The sequence below is a fragment of the Scyliorhinus canicula genome, chromosome 7 (assembly GCF_902713615.1).
Source record: "Scyliorhinus canicula chromosome 7, sScyCan1.1, whole genome shotgun sequence".
NCBI classification, from domain to species: Eukaryota; Metazoa; Chordata; class Chondrichthyes; order Carcharhiniformes; family Scyliorhinidae; genus Scyliorhinus; species Scyliorhinus canicula.
Genome location: NC_052152.1, coordinates 172,532,330 through 172,554,095, shown reverse-complemented (window position 1 = coordinate 172,554,095; position 21,766 = coordinate 172,532,330). Strand labels below are relative to the sequence as shown.

Here is a 21,766-nt window from a genome sequence, read left to right as displayed (position 1 = left end):
CACCATCACCCCTCAGCATCCTCACACCACCCTGCACCCTCACACCACCCTCACGCCACCACCACACCACCCCCTCGCCCCTGCTTCACCCAGCCCACTCACCCCCGACCTGCAGTCTAGTCATGCGTCCTGCCTTGTGCCTTGCAGGACCTGCTGGTGATGGGGCGGGTCCTTCTAGTGTCCCCCGCCCCCAGCCAGAGCCCCGGATGCCGAGCAGCAATGAGGGTGATAGCGACACGGACGGGAGCCATCAACCCAAGACACAGGCCACCCTGGAGCTCGGGGCCGGGGATGACACCAGAGACACTCACCTCCGTTGGGCAGGTGAAGAGGCTCTTGGGACACTCTCTGGTGCTCACCACGCAAATGCTCAGGTGGAGGTAGGAACTCCCGAGTGGACAAATGGCCGGAGGATGGGCCGATCCCAGAGACTAGCTACCGTCCTGACAGGTTTCGGGCTTCTAGAATGGACAGTCCCATCGATCGTGGAGATGCAGTTGCAGAGCTAGGGACTGCATGAAGGGTTGTCGGCGAGCATCCAGTACCTGCAGACGCTTGTAGAGAAGTCTAAAAGGGGGGTGTCATAATATATACCAATATATCATGGTGCAGACACACACTGATGGGACACACACAGGGACCAATCAACATGTACAAATACCGCAGCCAATCACCATTTAGAATACACACACTATATAGGCAGAGGGCACCACGGTTCCTGCTCATTCTGGGTGCAGGAGAAGGAGGTGGTGACGACCATGTATGCCAACCAGGCCAACAATGAACTGGTGGCGTCCGCAGCTGAGGCCTGGGAGCGAGGCTTTCGGTATAGATCAGCATGTCTAAGGCCTGGGGAACTCTGTAAAGACGGTGGACGAGGCCCACTCACAGGCAGCCATGTGCGAGAGCCACCTTGACAATGCAGCGACACACCTGAGCATGGCCCAGTCACAGTGGGCCATGGGAAAGCGTCGATGGCATTGCCAAGGCGCTGGCCGACATGGCACAGACGCAGAGGGAGGTGGTCCAGTCCCAGAGGGGGATGGCGCAGTTACTGGCTGATGTGCCACAGACCCAGAAGTTGGTGCCACAGACACAGCACGATGTGGCGCAGTCCCAGATGGAGGTGGTCTACTTCCTGTGCTCCATGGCCGCTAGAATGCAGAACCTAGTCGAGACAACAGTGAGCCTCCAGGACTGGCAGTGCCAGGTGGCAGGGAAGCCTCAGGGTATAGTTCTGCTCACACCCCCAATCCCACGGAGTAGCCAGGGGTCCACTGTCCCCAGCCTCCTCACCTTGGCCATCCCAGGGATTTGATGGGACTGTGTGATGGAATGGCCAACTCGCATGTAGAGATCACCCAGGTGAACGGTGGAAAGTGCGATCGTGGGCAGGAGTCAGACGTTGTCAAACGTTGCAGAGCATCAGAGCTCATCGCAGAACAGGCTGTCATCATCGTCCATCCAATGGACCTGACCCACTGTTACTGTCAACCTAGGGCTCACATGCTCACACACCGTAGTGCGGCAGCTACGTATCACAGGGGGTTTGCAGGCCGGGGGAAGGAGGGGGTGGGCGTGGGATGCGTTGTCCATGCCCCTGCCCAGTCACCACTCCAGTCAGTGAACCTGGAGGTGATCAGAGCGTTGACCCTGGTGTACATGTTGTGCGGTCTCCCGTGCCTTCCCGGGTCCTATGTCCTTCCAATGTTCGCCCTTCCCCAAATCCTCCTTGTTGGACGAGGACTGCCGTTCATCCTCCTCCTCCAGCACATTACCCCTCTGCTGCGTGATGGTTGGAGGACACAGCAGGCCCCCACGATGCGGGCGACCCTCCTGGTGTCATACTGGAGGGCCCCTCGAGAACAGTCCAGGCACTTGCACCGCATCTTCAGGAGGCCAAAGCACCGCTCAATCATGCCCCTGGTTGCAACATGAGCATCATTGTAGTGGGTCTCCACATCGGTCTGTGACTTCTGGATAGGCGCAATCAACCACGTCCGCAGCAGAGAACTCCTGTCACCCAGGAACCAACCCCTCAGCCGGGGGTGTGTCTTGAAGAGATCAGGAACCATCGAGTGTGCCAGGATGAAGGTTTTGTGCACACTGCCCGGGTATCGGGCGCAGACATGTATGCTGCGCATCTGATGGTCACATACCAGCTGCACATTCATTGAGTGGAACCCCTTTCGGTTTATGTAACATGCCCTATCCGCCGGTGCTCATAGGGCGACATGCATACCGCCGACCACCCCCTGGACCTAGGCATGTCGGGGATGGTGGCGAACCCCGTTGCCAGGGCGTCCTGGTGGCTCAGTCCACATTGAAATGAATGTATTGTGCTGATTGGGCATATAGGGCCTCCGTGACGGTGCGGATACAGCTGTGCACTGAGCTCTGTGAGATCCCGGACAGGTCCCCACTCGGTGTCTGGAAGGACCCCATAGCGTAGAAATTCAGGTCGACCGCCACCATGATGGCCACTGGGGGCGGGTGTCCTCCCCCATACCCCCCACGGTGCCAGGTGTGCCATGATCTGGCAGATATGCTGCATTGTCCCCAGCTCAACCAGAGTCTTCGAGGGCATGCCCGGTCCAGTGGGTCGTCGAATGACAGGCGCAGCTGGCACACACGAGGCCTCATGCGGAGCCTTCTTTGCATCTCCTCCTCCTCGGTGTGTTGGGTGGCCAGCTCTCAACCCTCAATGGCTACCTCCTGTTCCCCTGGGCCACATTCCACTGCTGCAGCTTCCTCCTCTCCGAGCAACTCCAGCTCGTACAGTCGCAGTGCATCTCCCAGGGCGGCAGCATCTCGGAGGAAGCCCACCATTGCTGGTTGAATTCCAATATCCATTGTCTGCAGACAGTGGAAGGCAGACATGTTAGCACGGTGCATACATCCGTGCCCAACCGGTTTCAACAGGCTACACGGTGCCCCCGGTTGGCACTGCGGATTCTGACCCCGCATGTTCCCCCTCCCCCACTCTTCTCTGCACCTTGGGGGCCTCTGGCCCTGGCACCCATCCCTGCTGCCTGGGGTACCATTGGTTGGTACTGCCCATGCCAGTGTTATGCTTCGCAGCCCCTTCTGGCACTCCACTGTAGGGGCTACTGTGGGCATTGTCCCGCCGGTGGGTGGTGGCCGGTTGGGGGGGTGGTACAGTAGAGGGTGGGTTGCGGGTTGGTGGGGTGGCGGATCGGGGCTGGGGTGCAGGGGTGAGAGCACCCATATGACCAGTGTCACTTTGTAGAACCAGGGTGGGTGGTCAGTGGGGTGCGTAGCAAGATGGCTGCCTTGCAGGCCACGGCAATGGCAGTCCGTGCCTGAACACCACCACCTAGCCCATAGGGGGGTCACCCCAGCCCCATAGCCTGTTGCCCATCTCCACATGCCCCACTGACACCCCTCCCCCCCCCCCCCCCCCCCCCAGCCAGTGTCATGACTGGCAGCTCACTATCGTGCTTCTCAATGTCCCACCTCCTGTCTCCCTCCCGCATTAGCCACGGTGCCTATTTCTCAATTTTTAAAAGCACAAGTGAATCTCGCCGCCGGGAATTCCCCCAGTCGAGGGGGAGAATAGCGGAGGCCCAGGAAAATATTGGGACAGTCCTGTTAATGAGATGTAAACGGTGTTTACTGTACATGTGGAGTGGGACACATTGATACCACTGTCGAGGCACCGGACAATTGTGATTTGGCGTGAAACCGGCGGCCTGCGTGATTTCGGCGTCAAACCTGATTCTCCACCCAATCGCGGTTCCCAATTCCGACGTCAGCCGACAGAGAATCCCACCCCACATCCAACAGATAGGGAAACATAAGACGATGACTTACAAATGTAAACGCAAAAGCGATTTGGTAAGTGTGAGGTAACTGATGTGTGAGAGTGCATGGTGAAGCTGCACTGAAGAATATGTACCTGACATGCTCAGCTGCCTGACAGCTAGACATGAAATAGTTAAATGGCTTTAAAGATCAAGAAAACATTTTTAAGTGATCAAGGCACGAACACATACTCCATTGAGAAACTGATTTTTAACACAATTAAGATGGTAATGGTCAGAAGGAGTACTATTAAAATAAAAGGAATTTTGGGATGGGACAATTGAAGGCTCAGGGGAAATAATATTTGATGTGAATGATCCACAAGATGGGTATAGGCAAATGGAGATCTGGAGAATCTTTCAAGTCCATGCACTACTCATCGTTTTAATTTTTTGTACTTATATTACTAACAGCCTAGGAATTAACAGCACTCCTGAAATAAGTTAGGAAAATTAGCTTGTGCTTTAGAAATAACTAAGGAATATCATTAAGTAAAGGTGATCTGCAGGAAGGGCGATCAGATAATTCTACTAGCTTTAGCATGTTACCTATAATAGATGACCAAGATATTAGGGAAATAGACAGCCTGTATTTTAGAAATAATCATAGAACATAGAACAGTACAGCACAGAACAGGCCCTTCGGCCCTCGTGCCGAGCAATGATCACCCTACTTAAACCCACGTAACCCGTATACCCGTAACCCAACAATCCCCCCATTAACCTTACACTATGGGCAATTTAGCATGGCCAATCCACCTAACCCGCACATCTTTGGACTGTGGGAGGAAACCGGAGCACCCAGAGGAAACCCACACACACACAGGGAGGACGTGCAGACTCCACACAGACAGTGACCCAGCCGGGAATCGAACCTGGGACCCTGGAGCTGTGAAGCATTGATGCTAACCACCATGCTACCGTGAGGCCCCAAATGTTGGTTAAAATTAGTTGTGAGAAGTCTATCAGCATATTTCCTTCTCAAAGGGCTAACAGGTGAAAAAGGAGCCTTCAGAAATTGCATTATTTAGAATTATATCGAACTCGAATGGAATTAACTGGAGCAACATTAATTCTCTCAACATTTCTGAGGAGTCTGGGACCAAGACAAAGTTGTCTCAAAGGTCACAAAGACTGCACTCTTCGCATTCAAGTTACAAACATTCCTGAACTGACAGCAGGAAACTTTCTGGCGCACTGCATCGTCATTTATCTAACGAATGACCCTTAGCATGAGTTAGACAAAGTGACCAGGAATTGACTAATGGACATGGGGGGAGGTGATCATCTTGGGGTAAATACTCAGCTTCTAGACATATATTAATGAGCTCCAGGCAGGGAGCCGCCTTCTTCAGATGGAAGATGGGCCAGGAAAGAAGGACAAAGTCAGGGAAGAGTTCCCAAACACTCTGGCTAGGGAGCAGAATGCTGCCATTGAAAACTACTGAGATCAAAACACTTTATGTCAACCATCCATTCGTCCTCTGGGATCAGTGATCCACTCTCAACTATCATGGCTTGTATACTATTTTTGTCCACTGGTGAATGCATCATATCTAAGCTTTTGCTTCTTCATAAAATACCTTAAAATTGCTTACACATATTTGATTGCCTAATTGGGTATCTGTGGCTTCTGAACCGAAAACCTTGTAGTGAAGTTATTCAGTTTTGTCAGAAGAATAGTAAAATAGAATATTTTTTAAATGGTGCGGAACTTGTAAATCTTAATGTTCAGAGAGACTTGGCTGTGCTCATACAAGCAACACACAAAGGTAGCACGCAGGTACAGGAAGCATTTAGGAAGGCAAATGGCATGTTGAAAGGGGATTGGTGTACAGGAATAAAGAAACCTTGCTACAATTGTACATCCCACACATCAGTTACCTCACAATTGGTGAGGCTACATTGGACTACCATGTGCAGCTTTGGTCCTCCAAGGACAGCCCACAGAATAGTTCCTCAGATGGGAGGATATTCCTATGAATGTACATTGGGCGGTATTCTCCCCCCCCCCCCCCCCCCCCCCCCCACCACGCCACCCCGACACCCGCATGCGATTCTCCCACCCCCCGAAACCAACGGCGCACGAATCACGCCGGGCCGCTCGGAGAATCGCCGCAAACGGTGAGCGGCGATTCTCCGGGCCGGATGGGCCGAGCGTAAATGGCCGAGTCCCGCCGGCGCCGTCCACACCTGGTAGCTGCCGGCGGGTACTCGTCGCAAAGGCTTGGGGGGCGGCCTGTGGGGGGGGAGGGGGGCTCCGTTCCCGCCCGGGGGGGGGCTCCAATGGGGTCTGGCCCATGATCCGGGCTCACCGATCGGCAGGCCGGCCTCTCCCCCCCTCCCCCCCCCCCCCAGGCCTACTTTCTTCCACGGCCGGCCCCAGAACCCCGGCGCCATGTTGGTGAGGGGCCGGAGCGCTCCGCGAGGTAACCGCGCATGCACGGGACCCAAGGCTCCCCGTCTTTTATGCGACGCCGGGTCCCTGATGCCACACCGAGGCCCGCCGCCGTAAACCGCGTGACGCCCCTACTAGCCCCACGGAGGGGGGAGAATAGGGGTCTGGGTACGGGCGCCGACATCGGAGTAAAACACTCTGGTTTTTACTCCGGCGTCGGCACTTAGACTCCCGTTAGGAGAATCCCGCCCATTGGATCTATTTTTTCTGGAGTTCAGAAGAATGAGAGACGGTTTCATTGAACTTGAATGAGTTTAATAGGGTGCATACTCCCGTTGGCTGGGGAATCTAAAACTTGGTGGTTTATGGTCTCAGGATTAGGAAACAACCATTTAGGACTGAGAGAGGACATTTCTTACTCAAATGGTTGTGAACCGTTGGAATGTTCTATTCCAGAGGGCTGTGGATGCTCCATTGTTGCGGAGTCTTGGAGTGAAATCCAGATATGTCACTAAGAGATTGCTTTAGAGAAAGACTTTACAAACTCTACTCCATCCTAGGTTCACGCCAGATAGTCTGAAAATTCACACTGTCCAACACAATTTGTGTGACAGTTTCTGGGGGAAGAGGAAACAATCCAGTTCTTGAGTTAAGGTTGTACTGAATTTATATACCATGTACCATGCTTCTTCCCGGAGGTCTTGTGGCGCAGTGGGTAGCATTCCTACCTCTGAGCCAGAAGCTCTGGGCTCGTGTCCAACCCCAGGATTTGATGGCCAAGGAAGGTGTGTTCATATACCGGCCAAACAGGTTGAATGTATCAAACCTGCAAGTCTGGTGGTAAGAGGGGGAGAGACTCCTGGTCTACCATGCTTTATTTGAATGATGTCCCTCAGGCTATAAGCCCCTGATGACAGACTAGTGACCTGTTCCGGGAATAACTAGCTATGGAAACAGTCGAAAGTCTGCCTTAGTACACTACTAGGGGCGGGAAGAGAATAGGAATTACTTTTCTCTGAAAAATTCAGAACAAAAATTCAACCTATGTTTTTTCCGATCTCCTGATAGACGGCCTGGGAATGGTGCCTTTTGCACAAAAGGAGCAGATGTCATTTATGTTATCTTGTGGGTTGGTGCCAGAAAATCAGAATGGTAAGAATCATTGAATTGTTTTGTAAATGTAATTATTTCTTTGTAACCACTTTCCTAACACCAGTTGGTTGCTCTATGATTAATTATCCTTGCCAACGACAATGGGGAGGTCCGAGTGGGGACGGCCTGGGAGGTGCTGAAGGCGGTGGTTCAGGGGGAGTTGATCTCCATTCGAGCGTACCGGGAGAGAAGGGAGCGGAGAGAGAGGGAGAGATTGGTGGGGGAGATGGTGAGGGTGGACAGGAGATATGCGGAGGCCCCGGAGGAGGGATTGTTGCGGGAGCGGCGCAGCCTTCAGGCTGAGTTTGACTTGTTGACCACCAGAAAGGCGGAAGCTCAGTGGAGGAAGGCACAGGGTGTGGTGTATGAATATGGGGAGAAGGCGAGCAGGATGCTGGCACACCAGCTCCGTAAGCGGGATGCGGCTAGGGAGATTGGTGGAGTTAAGGATCGGGGAGGAAATGTGGTGCGAAGGGGGGTAGACATCAATGGGGTCTTCAGGGACTTCTACGAGAAACTGTATCGGTCCGAACCCCCGGTGAAGGAGGGGGGGATGGGGCGCTTTTTGGATCGGCTGAGATTCCCGAGGGTGGAGGAGGGACAGGTGGAGGGGCTGGGGGCGCCAGTTGAGCTGGAGGAGCTGGTTAAAGGGATAGGGAACATGCAGTCGGGGAAGGCGCCGGGGCCGATGGGTTCCCGGTTGAATTTTATTAGATTGTGCAGACCTGTTGGGCCCCCTGTTGGTTAGGACCTTTAACGAGGCGGGGGGGGGGGGGGGGGGGGGTGTTTCCCCCGATGATGTCTCATCGCTGATCTCCCTGATTCTTAAGCGGGACAAGGATCCCCAGCAGTGTGGGTCGTACAGGCCGATCTCACTCTTGAATGTGGATGCCAAGCTGTTGCCAAAGATCTTAGCCACGAGGATAGAGGACTGTGTGCCGCAGGTTATCCATGAGGATCAAACGGGGTTTGTGAGGGGAGACAGCTGAACACTAACATACGGAGGCTCTTGAATGTTATAATGATGCTGGCGGTAGAAGGGGAGGCGCAGATAGTGGTGGCACTGGACGCGGAGAAGGCCTTTGATAGGGTTGAGTGGGGGTACTTGTGGGAGGTGCTGGAAAGGTTCGGGTTTGGGGAGGGGTTTGTCAGTTGGGTGAGGCTGTTATATGAGGCCCCGATGGCGAGCGTAGCCATGAATAGGAGGAGGTCGGAGTATTTTCGGTTACACTGAGGGACGAGGCAGGGGTGTCCCTTGTCCCCCCTACTTTTTGCGCTGGCAATTGAACCCCTGGCTATGGCGCTGAGGGAGTCGAGGAACTGGAGGAGGCTGGTGCGGGGTGGGGAGAAGCACCGAGTGTTGCTCTATGCGGGTGACCTATTGTTGTATGTGGCGGACACGGTGGGGGGAATGCCGGAGGATTCTCTGGGAATTTGGGGACTTTTCGGGGTACAAGCTCAACTTTGGGAAGAGCGAGCTGTTTGTGGTACACCCGGGGGACCAGGAGGGGGGATTGGTAGGCTCCCATTGAAAAGGGCAGAGAGGAGCTTTAGGTACTTGGGGGTGCAGGTGGCCAGGAGCTGGGGGGCCCTGCATAAGCTTAACCTTACAAAGCTGATGGAGCAAATGGAGGAGGAGTTTAAGAGATGGGACATGTTGCCGCTGTCTCTGGCGGGTAGGGTGCAGTCAGTCAAGATGACGGTGCTTCCGAGATTTCTGTTCCTGTTTCAGTGCCTCCCCATCCTTATCCCGAAGGCTTTTTTCAGACGGGTTAACAGGAGCATTACGGGGTTTGTGTGGGCACATGGGACCCCGAGGGTGAGGAGGGTGTTCTTGGAGCGGGGCAGGGATGGGGGGGGGGGGGGGGGGTGCTGGCGCTGCCCAACCTCTGTGCGTACTATTGGGCTGCCAATGCAGCGATGGTGCGTAAGTGGGTGATGGAGGGGGAGGGGGCAGCATGGAAGAGGATGGAGATGGCGTCCTCTGTGGGCACGAGCCTGGAGGCACTGGTGACGGCGCCATTGCCGTTCCCTCCAACGAGGTTTACCACGAGCCCGGTGGTGGTGGCTACCCTCAAAATTTGGGGGCAATGGAGGCAGCACAGGGTGAAGGTGGGGGCCTCAATGGGATCCCCGATACGGGGGAACCACCGGTTTGTTCCGGGGAGAATTGATGGCGGGTTCCTGATTTGGCACAGGGCAGGTATCAGGAGGTTGGGGGACCTGTTTATAGATGGGCAATTTGCGAGCCTGGGTGAGCTGGAGAGGAAGTTCAGGCTCCCCCCAAGGAATGCCTTTCCGTACATGCAGGTGAGGGCGTTTGTCAGGCGGCAGGTGGCAGGGTTCCCTCTGCTGCCCCGCGTGGGGTCCAGGACAGGGTGCTCTCAGGGGTGTGGGTTGGGGAGGGGAGGATCTCGGCGGCGTACTAAGTGATGCAGGAGATGGACGAAGCCTTGGTTGAGGAGTTGAAGGGTAAATGGGAGGAGGAGCTGGGTGGGGAGATTGAGGAGGGGACGTGGGCGGACACCCTGGGGAGGGTGAACTCCTCCTCTTCTTGTGCGAGGCTTGGCCTCATACAATTTAAGGTGCTGCACAGTGCTCACATGACCGGGACAAGGATGAGCCGGTTCTTTGTTGTTTTGTACTAAAGGGACCGGCATAGTTGTTCTGTGCCAATGTCGGGCATTAATTAATTTCCTCTTCTGTGTATACATGGGGGGGGGGGTTTCTGTCCTGTCTATTGAAGGGACGGGCTGATGTTTTGGGGGAATGATGGGTGTTAGTTTATCTCTTCCGCTGTGTATGCGCGGGGTGGGGGGGACTGTTCTTTCTGTTCTTTGTAAAAAAAAATCTGTCTTTTTGTTGTTGATATTATGCAAAAATTTGAATAACAATAATTTTTTTTAAAAATGATTAATTATCCTTCGCAGATCAGCATTGGACCTCCGATTTCGCCATTGCTACAGTCACTTTTAATAAATTCAGGTACATTGAAAGAAAGACAAAACCTCCATTTATACATCACCTTTCATGATGTATCAAATTACTTTACTGTCAACTTGAGTTATGGGGCACGATCTAATGGAAAAGTTTCTAAGTGTCATTTGTGGCAGGTTTTGCTGAGAATTTCTTCCTTGCTCTGTTGGCGAGCTCCCCACCTCTATCTAACCACATTAGTCACTTTTCTGGGCCCTGGGAGTATTTCCCCAATCAAGCCCACACTTCAAATTCTAATCAACATTGGGGAGCTGAACTTGCTGTCCAGACCGGCTCCTCTGAGATCAGACCAGCATTTTGAAAGGGTGCTCTGATCTCTAAGTAGGTTTGTGGGTCACCCACAGCTCCCACCCATGGACATTGTCACTCTCCACACACATGGGCATTACCCTACAACCCCCCCACTATGGTGTCACTGAGGGCAGCCCTTGTCAGGCCTTCCTAAGCACTCATTTGCCCCCCCCCCCTTCAGCACCCCAACCTTCCAGAGGCACCTTCATACCCACTCTGCACCCTCCTTTCATGGGCATGTGCCCCCTTAGGCCCTGACCCATGGCAGTGTCACCCTGGCACTGCCATCCTGTCAGCTTTGCAGTGCCACCAGGCACTTTGACAGTGCCAGGATGGAAGTGCAAAGGTGGTTGCATTCCACCCTGCCCAGTCCCTGACCATCCAGGAGCCTCCAATAGCCTAGGAGACCCCCCAGGGTGCCATTTCACCTGGTCTATGTTGCATGGACCAGTACTGAACGGCACCCAGCTGGGGTCTCCCTGAGAGGAGGGTAGATGCTGGGAGCTCAATAGATCCCGGTTCAGCATGCCTAAGCGGGTTTTAAACCTACTTAGGCGTGTGAGGCTTGATCCTGCCCATTGTGGGTAGGATCCTGATCAGGGTAGATCTCATGAGGTGGCCTGGCTTTTGGGAGGCCTCTCCTGGCATCTACCAGCCATGTTACGCTACTGTTTGGGCGCAACACGGTCAGCAGATCACAGCCAAAGCATAGGTATAATGTAAGCAATGTTATCGAATGGCGGAGCAGGCTTGGGGAGCTGAATGGCCTACTCCTAATACTTGTATGTCATTTGGATGGAGAAGATGGACTAGATGGCTTTTGCCCTCTACAATATCTTGTGAACAGGCGGTGAAATCATGGCTGCAGTTCTGTTTATTTTGTTGTGAATGAAAGTTTACTGAGCAGGCTTTGTGAGGTGAAGTTGCCAGGACAGGAGTGCGTAATGGGCTCATAGTGGCACAATAGTTATCTGTTGAACACTACACATGATTCTCAAGTCTTTTCCATTGACTTCAATCTTGTCATTTTGTGTAAGTACCTATTATCTCACTCTATTTGGTGCCTTTATGGGATTTTTTGCGAGGTATTTAAATACTGTGATGAAGTTGCATTGCATAGTAGACATTAGAAAACATATTGGAGCGAGAAGCAGAAATCAGTAGTCTTCCAACTTGCTAATTAAGGAAATGTAGTTGTGAACCATTCAGTCTTTCTTCTCTGGTATCTTGAAAGCTGTGTCGCACAGAGACATGAGGGCTCCAATGATTTTCACTGCCAATAAAGACCTATGTTGTCCAATCATTCCACTTTGTTGCCCAGGAGTCACCTGATCTTTCTACCTTGTGAAATTATAAAAAATAGTATCCAATATACACCCATCGTGAAATAAGCATTTTGAATAATACCAGGCAGTAGAAGGATCTCTACTTCTTGGAATGGAAAAGGTCTCGTGCAGTTTAGTTGGGTTGTAAGCATTGAAATTTTCCCTCAAATGTAAATTTGTTGTCCCTGTGAAATTTGCAGAGCATGTTAATGAGGGCAGATGAAGTCACTGAACTCAGTCTTATTGTCTGCATACTGGTACAAATCACTAATGGGATATTTTCCTGTGAAATTAACAATATTGCACAATGCTGTTAAAGTAATATTTGTACTCTCTGGTTTGCTTACTAGTCACAGTGGGATCTCCAATGCAGCATACACAAACTAACTCTGCATTACATCACTGACGTTCTTAATATTAATGACTCACGTTGTATATATGTTGGAAAATGGGCGCGATTTCGCTGTTCCCTCAGCCATGTGTTCCTTGGTGGCACGCTGTTCGCTGGCAGCAGGATTCTATCTTCTCGCCACTTGTGAATGGAATTTCCCATTGTATCCACCTGCCGCTGCCGCAAAACCCGCTGGCGGGGATGGGCTGCCAGCGGGGAAAGTGAATCACAATGACCGAAGAATTCAGGACAATATTTATAGTCAGATGGCAACAGTTGGTGTTATCATTTTACTAGGTCCTTTCTCTGATGGTTTGGGGAATTAATTGGTGAATCATGAAAGGGGAAACAATATCATGCATGACTGAGGGGGAACTGTTGAAGGGAGAGAGGTGGGGAATGATGGGCCTGGAAACAGGAGAAGCACCAGGGCCCCATGATTTCTCCTCCTGGTCCTGCTTCTCACTATCAATGATCACTTTCCATATCAACCTTCTACCTCAGACTCAGATTTGTTAGCCTTCCAACCTCACACAGATCATTCTTCCAACCTGTCCAGGGTTTTTCCCCCTCTTCATGATTGATTTTGCATCTGTAGGAACCTCGGGTGGCTGTGGTGAATAGCTCACTACATGGCACTTCTTTTGGTATTCAGTTCTCCATGAAATTTATTGCAAAGTCAAGGTAGAATCACCCAAAGAAAACGTTGTACAATACTGAATGCAGGAAAGGTTTATAATATTTTCAAAACATGTTCAACAGTTGTAATAACTGACGATTGAGTGCAATATAAAAGTGAAGAAACATTCTCAGTACTTAACATCACTTTATTATGGAGATTGTGTCTCATAATGTAACAGAAAACTATATGATTTTTGAACAGTCTTGAAATTATGATTTAAATGTATTTAAAAGAAAATTAACAGTATATTGGTCACAATTTGTATGCCACCCTGTAACCTAGCACTATCACAATTATCTTTTAATTTTCTAGCTACGCTTTAGAAACATACATGACACAGTAACATCAGTATAAATTGTTATGAAGTAAAATCTTTTGTGTGCACTTGTTTTGTTGCATATAAATAAACATACATTTTTTTTAAACAGGGTACAAAATTGTGGTTAAAAAGCAATGCAGACTATCAAAGCAAACTATGGGAACACAGAGCTCACTCAAATGAAATACTGTCTAATAGCGCTAACATAGCACAGACACTGTTGATGATTTTAGCCAGTGCTGTCAATATCCTTTGACATTCTCTGACGCTAAAGATGAACACCCATTTCATTTAACAGAAAATCTTTAAACTCAAATCACTTTTTCTTCAAACTTAAAGATTTTGATCTGTATCCTCTTTATGAAACTCTGACTTCCCTATATATTTGGGTATTCCAATAGCATGTTTTGTTGTATTGTACACTACGGTACTTGCTCTTTTAGATTTAGATGTAAAAAAAAGGTTTCCCATGTCTTATAAAATTTCATTCAAAAACAAAGTTGTATAGCGTTATATATCATTAAGCAGTACTATAAACTAAATTATATGTGGGAGTGGATCCAGTACTCTTTTCACAGTTGGAATTATGCAATTAGAAAATATCTATAACTCAGAAATCAGAGTTAGGTCATTAAAAAAAAATCCGAATACAAGTTCACAATACAATACACACATCTCAGTTTGGCAGTAACTGGGTAAACACAATGAGACAAATTCATGGACAGTAAAACATAAGCTGATGACAGAGGTAACAAAACCTGATGCTCTAAGAGGTTGACTTAAGTTTGATGTGCATTATGGATATAGTGTGGATTTTAAATGTTAAATATGAAGTAACTACCCTAGGAATGTTTGATGGTGTCAACTGAATCATAATGTCGAGAAATTGTGCCCATCCTGTGGCCTGCCACCAGAATTTTATCAGTCATGTCAATGTCGACAGGACCAACGAGCAATTGTGTATTTGAGTGAAGGGAATATCATTCGTGAATGACTCACTTGTGTAAAAACCATAATCAGAAACAATTGGTCTGCTATTGAGAAATAAGATAATCAATCAGACAGACAGCATTGTAGCTTCTCCCAGCAAGAGGGCACCAGGCTGGCAGACCTTTCTGCTCCCTGCAGCATGCCTCTGCTCCTCAATTTGCGTGAGGGATCTATATTACTGTATATCACAACTGAAGGCGTATTGCAACAATGCTTGGAGAAGAAAGTGCGTATTACAATAATGTGCAATAAAGATGTCCAAGGATATCGCAGTTTATAAAATAATCCGCAGCCAAATTTTTTGCTGCTCTCTAATTTGTACAATATAGTGTTCCTTACGTTTTGATTCAACTAATTCATTCCTACCCCTTTTCACAAAGATTGTTAACTGTGGGAAAACTGAGAGTTCTGATGGCAGAGTGTTATGTGGATGAGAGTGTGCAATGGGCACAAGCAGTAAGTGCACAACAGGATAGTGGAGTATGGAAAACACAGCAGGAACTGATTCATGACAAAATCCCAGGCACATTGGCCTTTGTTAGGTGGTCAGATTGGTTCCTTAACATTGTACAGAAAAAGAATGTTTGGTGAAGACGATGCTGAGAGTTTCCCAACCAGGTAGGATAGCTGAGGATTTGCTTTTAAAGAGGCTCTAATGGACTATCCTGGTAAGTATCTCAATGAGAACCCCAACAATCGCCTCTTTCCTCCATCTACTCCAGAGGGGGAGGAGTTTTAGTAATCCATTATACTGCAGGTCCAAAGTGGAGGCGAAGGGTCGCTTTTCAGAAAGCAGTTCCTGGGCTTTTTTGGCCCACTGAGGAGGCTGCCTTATTGCCTGTGGGCCCTTATGAAGCTGAGTGCTTTTCATCTATAGTGCTCATTCTTATATCTCTGTGGCACTTTGCTGGAAGCAAGAAGGAAAGCTCCCTGGGAAAGCAGCAAACTGAGAAAAGCAGCCTTGGAAAAGGCTCACCTTAAGGTAATGACTTTACATTGTGGGCCACTTGGCCCACCCAGTCGATGCCCATGTTACTGCTTTACTTGAACCACCTCCCACTTTCCTCAGTTGAACCTATTGTCATAATCATCCATTCCCTTTGCCAACATATGTTCATCTAACTCCCCAACAAGTGCAATTATAAAAATCTCTTCTAGTCTGTTTGCTTTACTTGTTCCCCCATTCCATTAATGAATCCTTTCTTGAGCATAGTTGTACCCTTAGACATCATGCACCCTCACAGAAAGCCATCCACTCTCTCAGACCAGACGAGCAGCAGAACATGGCAGAGATGCCAACATCCTTTCACATCAAACCTGGCAAATGATAGCCTCTAGCTTGCCCACACAAGTTGTTGATGTCACTACCTCAGCGATGCTGCTTCGCCCTACTCATAGCTGCAGAAACAAATGGGAGACAGATAAAACGGAAAATTAAGAAAGTGAAAATAAGCAGGACAGAGAAGATGTAAAATAGTGGAGAAAGAGACAGAAAGTAAGCGAGAAATGGAGGAGAGACTAAAAAGATGGTTTTATGGTGGAAGCAGCTGACGATCCTATGTAGGAGTTAGAAGTATTTAAATGTTCTTAGTTTAAGCTATTTTGTTGCTGAAAATTGCTGGGCAGAATCCAAATACATCCTATTGGGAGGGTTCAAGAATGAGAGATCCATTATGGGCCTTCTCATCCTCTTCCTGGTGATAAAGCCAGAGCAGCAGTGCTACAATCAATGCAGAATGAACATGGCCTTTGAAGATCAGAGTGCAGGCATAGCAAAATGAGACAACAGTGTATCCTCAAACTAAAAAGGGTTCTGGATCCGCTCAGTTAGACCTTTGAATGTAACAGTAGCTTACAAATGTCAAGAGGATCAATAAAGGATCTCAATAGCACACCCATTACCAATGACTGATGGTAGATTGAAAGAGCTGGTAAACATAATTTGAATGAAAAGACGGTTTAAATTTTCTTTAAAATTTTCTATTCCTATCATGAAAACCTTTTTCCTGCATTTTAGGTGCTTCTTTTGTTAAGACTCTTTTTTAAAAATTTCATGTGAATGAGATAGTGTGATGAGGCTGCAAAAAATCCCTATTCTTTTTGTTTTAGTAATGAATTTACAGTCACTCAGCAATAGCTAGGTTTCTGGGTCCTGAATGCTGTGTTCAAAAAAACCAAAACTGATACAAACAATATTGTCTCGAGTGCTCGTAGTATAGTAAATTTTCAGCTTTTATATGTAGGTTCTCAAAAAGAAATAATTTTGCTGTTAAGCATTGCCTTACACTTCAGTGATGTAAAACTTGTAAACCCTGAAAAAAGGCAATTCTGCAAAGAAGTAAATTGTAGGTGTCTTTCCATATGTTAATTGGCAGGTTATTTTTCTCAGCAAAATCAGATTTCAGAACCTGCTTAATTGACTCCAGTGATCCTTGGCTATTCGCTGTCCTCTGCAAGGAATGGCCTGAATTTCACTCAATCCTATGCTATGCCCTTGACACTGAAGAGTCACAGGAGCGATTCCAACTATTAATCTTTGGAGATGAAGGCACTATACCAATGCCTCACCTTATTTCAATCTCATCTTTAGAATCAAACATTTATTATACCTTATTTAATAGAAAGTGCATTAATTGAAACTTATAGGTGAGATTTCAATTTTAGTTTACGCTAAAGCCTCTTAGGCTACAATTAGGTAGGATAATATATTTAACAAACAAAAGCTTTATTTAAATTCTTGGCAATTTACTTAGAATTTTAGTAAGTTTACAATAGACACAGATGGAAACCTACTGATTTGGCAGCAGTGTGTACTTCTACCCAGCAATAAATCTAATCAGAAGAATGTACCTTAAAGTGCTTATGCTATGTACCCATTTGGACTGGGATGTGCATAACCCCAAACTTAATATATACATTCGTATTCCAGCTTCACACCATATATAAAACTACATTTATCATTCTAATTTTACGCTTTCACTGACTCGCCCCAACTGTGGTTCTCAATACAACATTGTTACAAGTGCTGTAAGGTTGTACTCGAAGGTGCTGCTGTCTATGATTTTACCTGTAAAATAGTTTTTCTAAAAATGTTTAATAAATCGCATAATAGTATGTACAATTCAATTATTGAATCATGGAGCTTTGAGGACTTCACAAAACATAAAGACATCAGTCCAAAGAAATACATGCTAATATGAGTTAAGATGCTGCGTTGTTTTGAAACTTTATTTGAGTGAAGCGGTATGGGGTGTCAAGTGTATTGGAAACCAAAGTGTTTTCTCATGCTATTTAGCTGCATTAAATATATTTTTCTTTAACTGTTACAATGTTGGATAATTTCTTAAATTGATTCTTGGAATTTATTTATTAAAGCAGTAATTTAATAATACATATGCAAACGCACTGAACGCTTGCCTTATTCCTATTTTCAGTGCTTGTAGATGTTCTTCCATATGTTCCAACTCACTGTACGTCTTCCTCAGCTGCTGGCTGGTTTCAACAGTAATGACCAATACAGTGCCGACATCCAGGGTGCCTATGCCTTTAGTCTTTGTGACCTGCTTAGATGACGACCATGGAATATAGGGGGCCACATAAGGCCTCAAGTTTCCAACTTGGGCACAATCAGGAAGTTACACCCAAACATTACACCCATTGCATCCATTTCGATGAGAAGTTACAAAAATTCCCATTCTCATTACAATACACTCAGGCTTAAAATGGATGCAAGTGAGCATAAATCAGCATAAACAATCAGATCTCAAAGAAACACCAAATCCACACCAGTATATTTCTTCATTACATCTTAAGATTTAACTTTGAACTTATTGGCTATCATTCATGCACATTAGGTACATCATTTTTGGTAAGTTTGCAATTTTTAATGTGGCTTATGCCGTAAAAATGCATTGAGAACCAAAATAACAGAGCAGATCTGAGGGAGGGGGCTGAATTTTTTTTAAAATAAAAAATTCTAAGTAGAAAGACCGGAAAAATGACTGTTTCCTGTTACAGCTGACACTCTGGTCAGAACGTTGTCAAATGTACACCACCCCTCGCAGCCATCCCCATCACTCGCAAACTATTGCAACTGGAGAAAACTCACATCTTAGGGGTTGGGAATGCGGCCATTTTGGGGGTGGAGATTCATCAAAATAGAGAGCTCGATGGATGACTTAAAAGCTCAGTGGGTCTAGGGCATACTACATGGTAAACTCACTTAGGCCCAAGATTCTGCAATATTTTAAGCCCTATAATTTTATTGTGCTCAGGTCATGCAAATCTGCAAATCCAGAGGAAACTCCAGGCCATAAAGTTATAATCCACGTTCTTGTTATGTTGCTCGTATCTCAAATTACTAATACCATCGGATCTCGGTTCTATGATTTAGAATTAAACAGCAATGAGCATTAGAAACTGCTGTTTGCAAACCTCCACACCAACAGAATTCAAAGATGACAAACCAGTGACTAAGAAATGTGATGCAAATGCGACTATGTTTCCAGGGCTTTAAGGACCAGTTTGCCTGGTGCCCCCATGTGTCCTCCTGACCTTGGCCTACAACGATTCACACATTTGTCTCCGACAAAGCTTACCATTCTGATTCATTACATTAATATATAATTTCATTGTGGAATTGCAGCAAATTACTAATTGTTATTTTCTTGATGGAGGAATCTAGTCACCCACAGGAGTTTTACAACAGATATCAAGATTACACACATACAACACCCATTTCTCATGTCTACTTTTTGCTCCAAATGGAACTAAATCAAGCAGCACTAATAAAATTCAGTTCCAAGCTAATTAAAGTTGGGACCATGGCCTACATTTTCTCATCTGCAGCCACTGCAACCATCCAATTTCCTGTGCTCTGGTCTTGGTGGATGTTCCAAGTCGTGGTTTAATTAAATCTTGGTGGTGGACTCCCAGCAGTGTGTTTGATTGGGATGAAGATGGCAGGAGAAAAATTACTGCAGGCAGGTGATGAGTGGCGAATAAAAAGCTTCCCTCCCATTTTTGTTTAACTCTCCTGCACTGTGTTGTTAACTTGACTGCTCTGCAATGCACCAGGTTAATGAAAGAGAATGTTCTACGATGCATTTCTGGCATTAACCTCGCATTTGGAAGTGTCTGCCCAAATGCTAAGATGTTAGTGGAGACTTGGGTCTCAGGCTGGCTCTCTGTCTCATTTCCTGTTGACCAGAATTCCCTAAAAATGGTCAATAAATTCTTTGGGAAAAAATTATGCTTATGAGTCAAAACGTTCTGCAAGTATTTCAATGCACCGAAGAAAGGAATATGGAGAAACCTACATTTACCACCTAAAGAGGTCATATCACAAGTCCACATCACCATCAAGGAAATTTGGATGTGTGCTACCCCCAATTATTGGTACAAACATCGTGGATCAGCTGTGTCGACCTATAAAATTACCCCTACTGTCTTAAGCACCAAATCATTTCATATATATATATATATATATATAGATATAATATATGGATTGCAATAGTTATTTTGGAAATATATACATAGCCCAGACTATTATATATAAACATTAGTTTATATTGATAAGTAATTATAAATATAAACTAATAGATACGGATTGCAGTATTGTTTATTAAATAACAAAGGAATTTGAACCATATAAATAAATAACCAATTTGATTAATCAAGGTGCAATCCAATACTACCAACATTTTTAATCTAGTCAAAAAGCATAATAAATCTTTTCATTTGACACCTTGCACCCCATGTTAGTCTACTTTATAAAAAAACATAAACAGTAAAGTCAAACAGAGCAGTATATAGTAACAAAGCGGTATTAAATAGCCATATAATCCCTTGTGCTAAATGATTGTGTCTTGCTTGTGTTCAATTTTACCCCGTTACAAGGATTGGCTTTTATCTGCACATACACAGCTTTATTCCCTGGGCCAGTTTTTGGACCCATATATATTAGGTAATATAACAAATTTAAGAGCAACTGGTAGGTAGTGGTATCTTACGTTAATCCACCATTCACCACTTACGATACACGAAGGCTGATGTAATACTCCTCCAGATAATTGAAGCTTCACTTCCAACTTGGATTTTACTTTGCAATTCAAGGCATCTAGCCAGAACCTCCTTTTTTGCTCGTTGATAATGTGTTCTTCCTCTTTATTTTGCTATTTCTCTTCAAATCTGCAGGACATGGTGTGGTTATTTGATCAGGAGTCTTTGTTCCTGCCGGCTCCTTGTCTTTTATAGAAAGCTCTGTAGTTCTTTCCTTGGGTTTTCTTCCTCTCTTCTTCCCAGTTGTGCTCGTCTTCCTTTCTGAGTTTGTAACCTTCAGTTCTCTTTTGTTTCTTGCAGGCTTTTCTGCAGAGGCCCTAAACCAGTTCTGTCAAAGGACATTTTAACCTTTTAAGTGTTGATTGTGTTTTGAAGTTTGGGGAAAACTGCATAGCTTAATTGTCACTCCAACTATTTTCAGGATAAAACACGACGGATTAGCGCAGTGTGTAGCATTTCTATTACATGCTTTTGTTCTTTTTTTTAAGGCACACCAAATTCCTCTAATTTTTTGCCAATATTTCCAGTCTCACTGTGACTCACACTAACTACAGCTAGGTGCAGGTGGGAAGACAATTGTTTCTCAAGCATTCACCAAACTCCTTTGATCTTGGCAAAAGAAAACATCTGATACTTGCCTGGGCACAACATTTTCCCCAGCTCCCTTCCCTTTTGATAGGAAATGCTCAGCTTATCATTCGGGGCCTCTCGATCGCTGTGATCACACAGACTGGGTAACATCTACACACAATTTAGCTTGTACTACTGGGTCTCGTATAACAATGAGCCATTTTCCAGTAAGAACAAATAGTAAAAAAACGCACAGCTCAGAGACTATGCCAAATTGAACTTCAACAAATGGGAAAGACTGAAGTAATATTTGTTCCTCTCAAAATATTTAATAAAGGAAATTAAACTGAAAGATCATTTTGGTGAATCCTATCAGCCAGAGGGTAACATTTCAAGTCTACAGTTGTGCCAAATGAACCAGCCCTGCATGTCTGAACTTTAACTGAATGATAAAATTATATAGCAGCACATCTGTGAGTTTTGACATTCACCTTCCTGATACCATCTGTATAGTCAACTTCAGGCCCACATTGTCAGAATATTTGAAGGAAGCTGAATTAGGCTGGTCTAATTAACCTACACTACGAGGCAACACTTTCCCCTTTTCGCCCATGTACGGTGGCTGCACTTAGTAGTACACCAAGAAAATGTGTGTTGTGGTTTAACAGCAAATATATATGGAACATGTGCAGTTGTTTTTATTAGCAGTCATAAATGTAGTCCTTCAACTCAAACTCCTTTTCCTGTGATGGTGACTTTGATATGTT

The 21,766-nt window shown here is 46.5% G+C and overlaps 1 protein-coding gene across 5 annotated transcripts in view; it reads right to left on the bottom strand.

The window, feature by feature from the left end:
* Positions 1–13,184: 13,184 nt before the first annotated feature.
* The window catches only part of znf512b (zinc finger protein 512B), a 165,865-nt gene continuing 157,283 nt past the window's right edge, over positions 13,185–21,766 (bottom strand). For 3 of the 5 annotated variants that reach the window (XM_038803292.1, XM_038803293.1, XM_038803294.1), the window contains one exon: positions 13,185–20,757. In XM_038803292.1, coding sequence (XP_038659220.1) covers positions 20,488–20,757 — 270 coding nt within the window. In that variant the 3' untranslated portion in view covers positions 13,185–20,487. Of the gene's footprint in view, positions 21,755–21,766 lie in introns of all 5 variants that reach the window. The other 2 variants (XM_038803295.1, XM_038803297.1) reach the window with 2 other exon arrangements.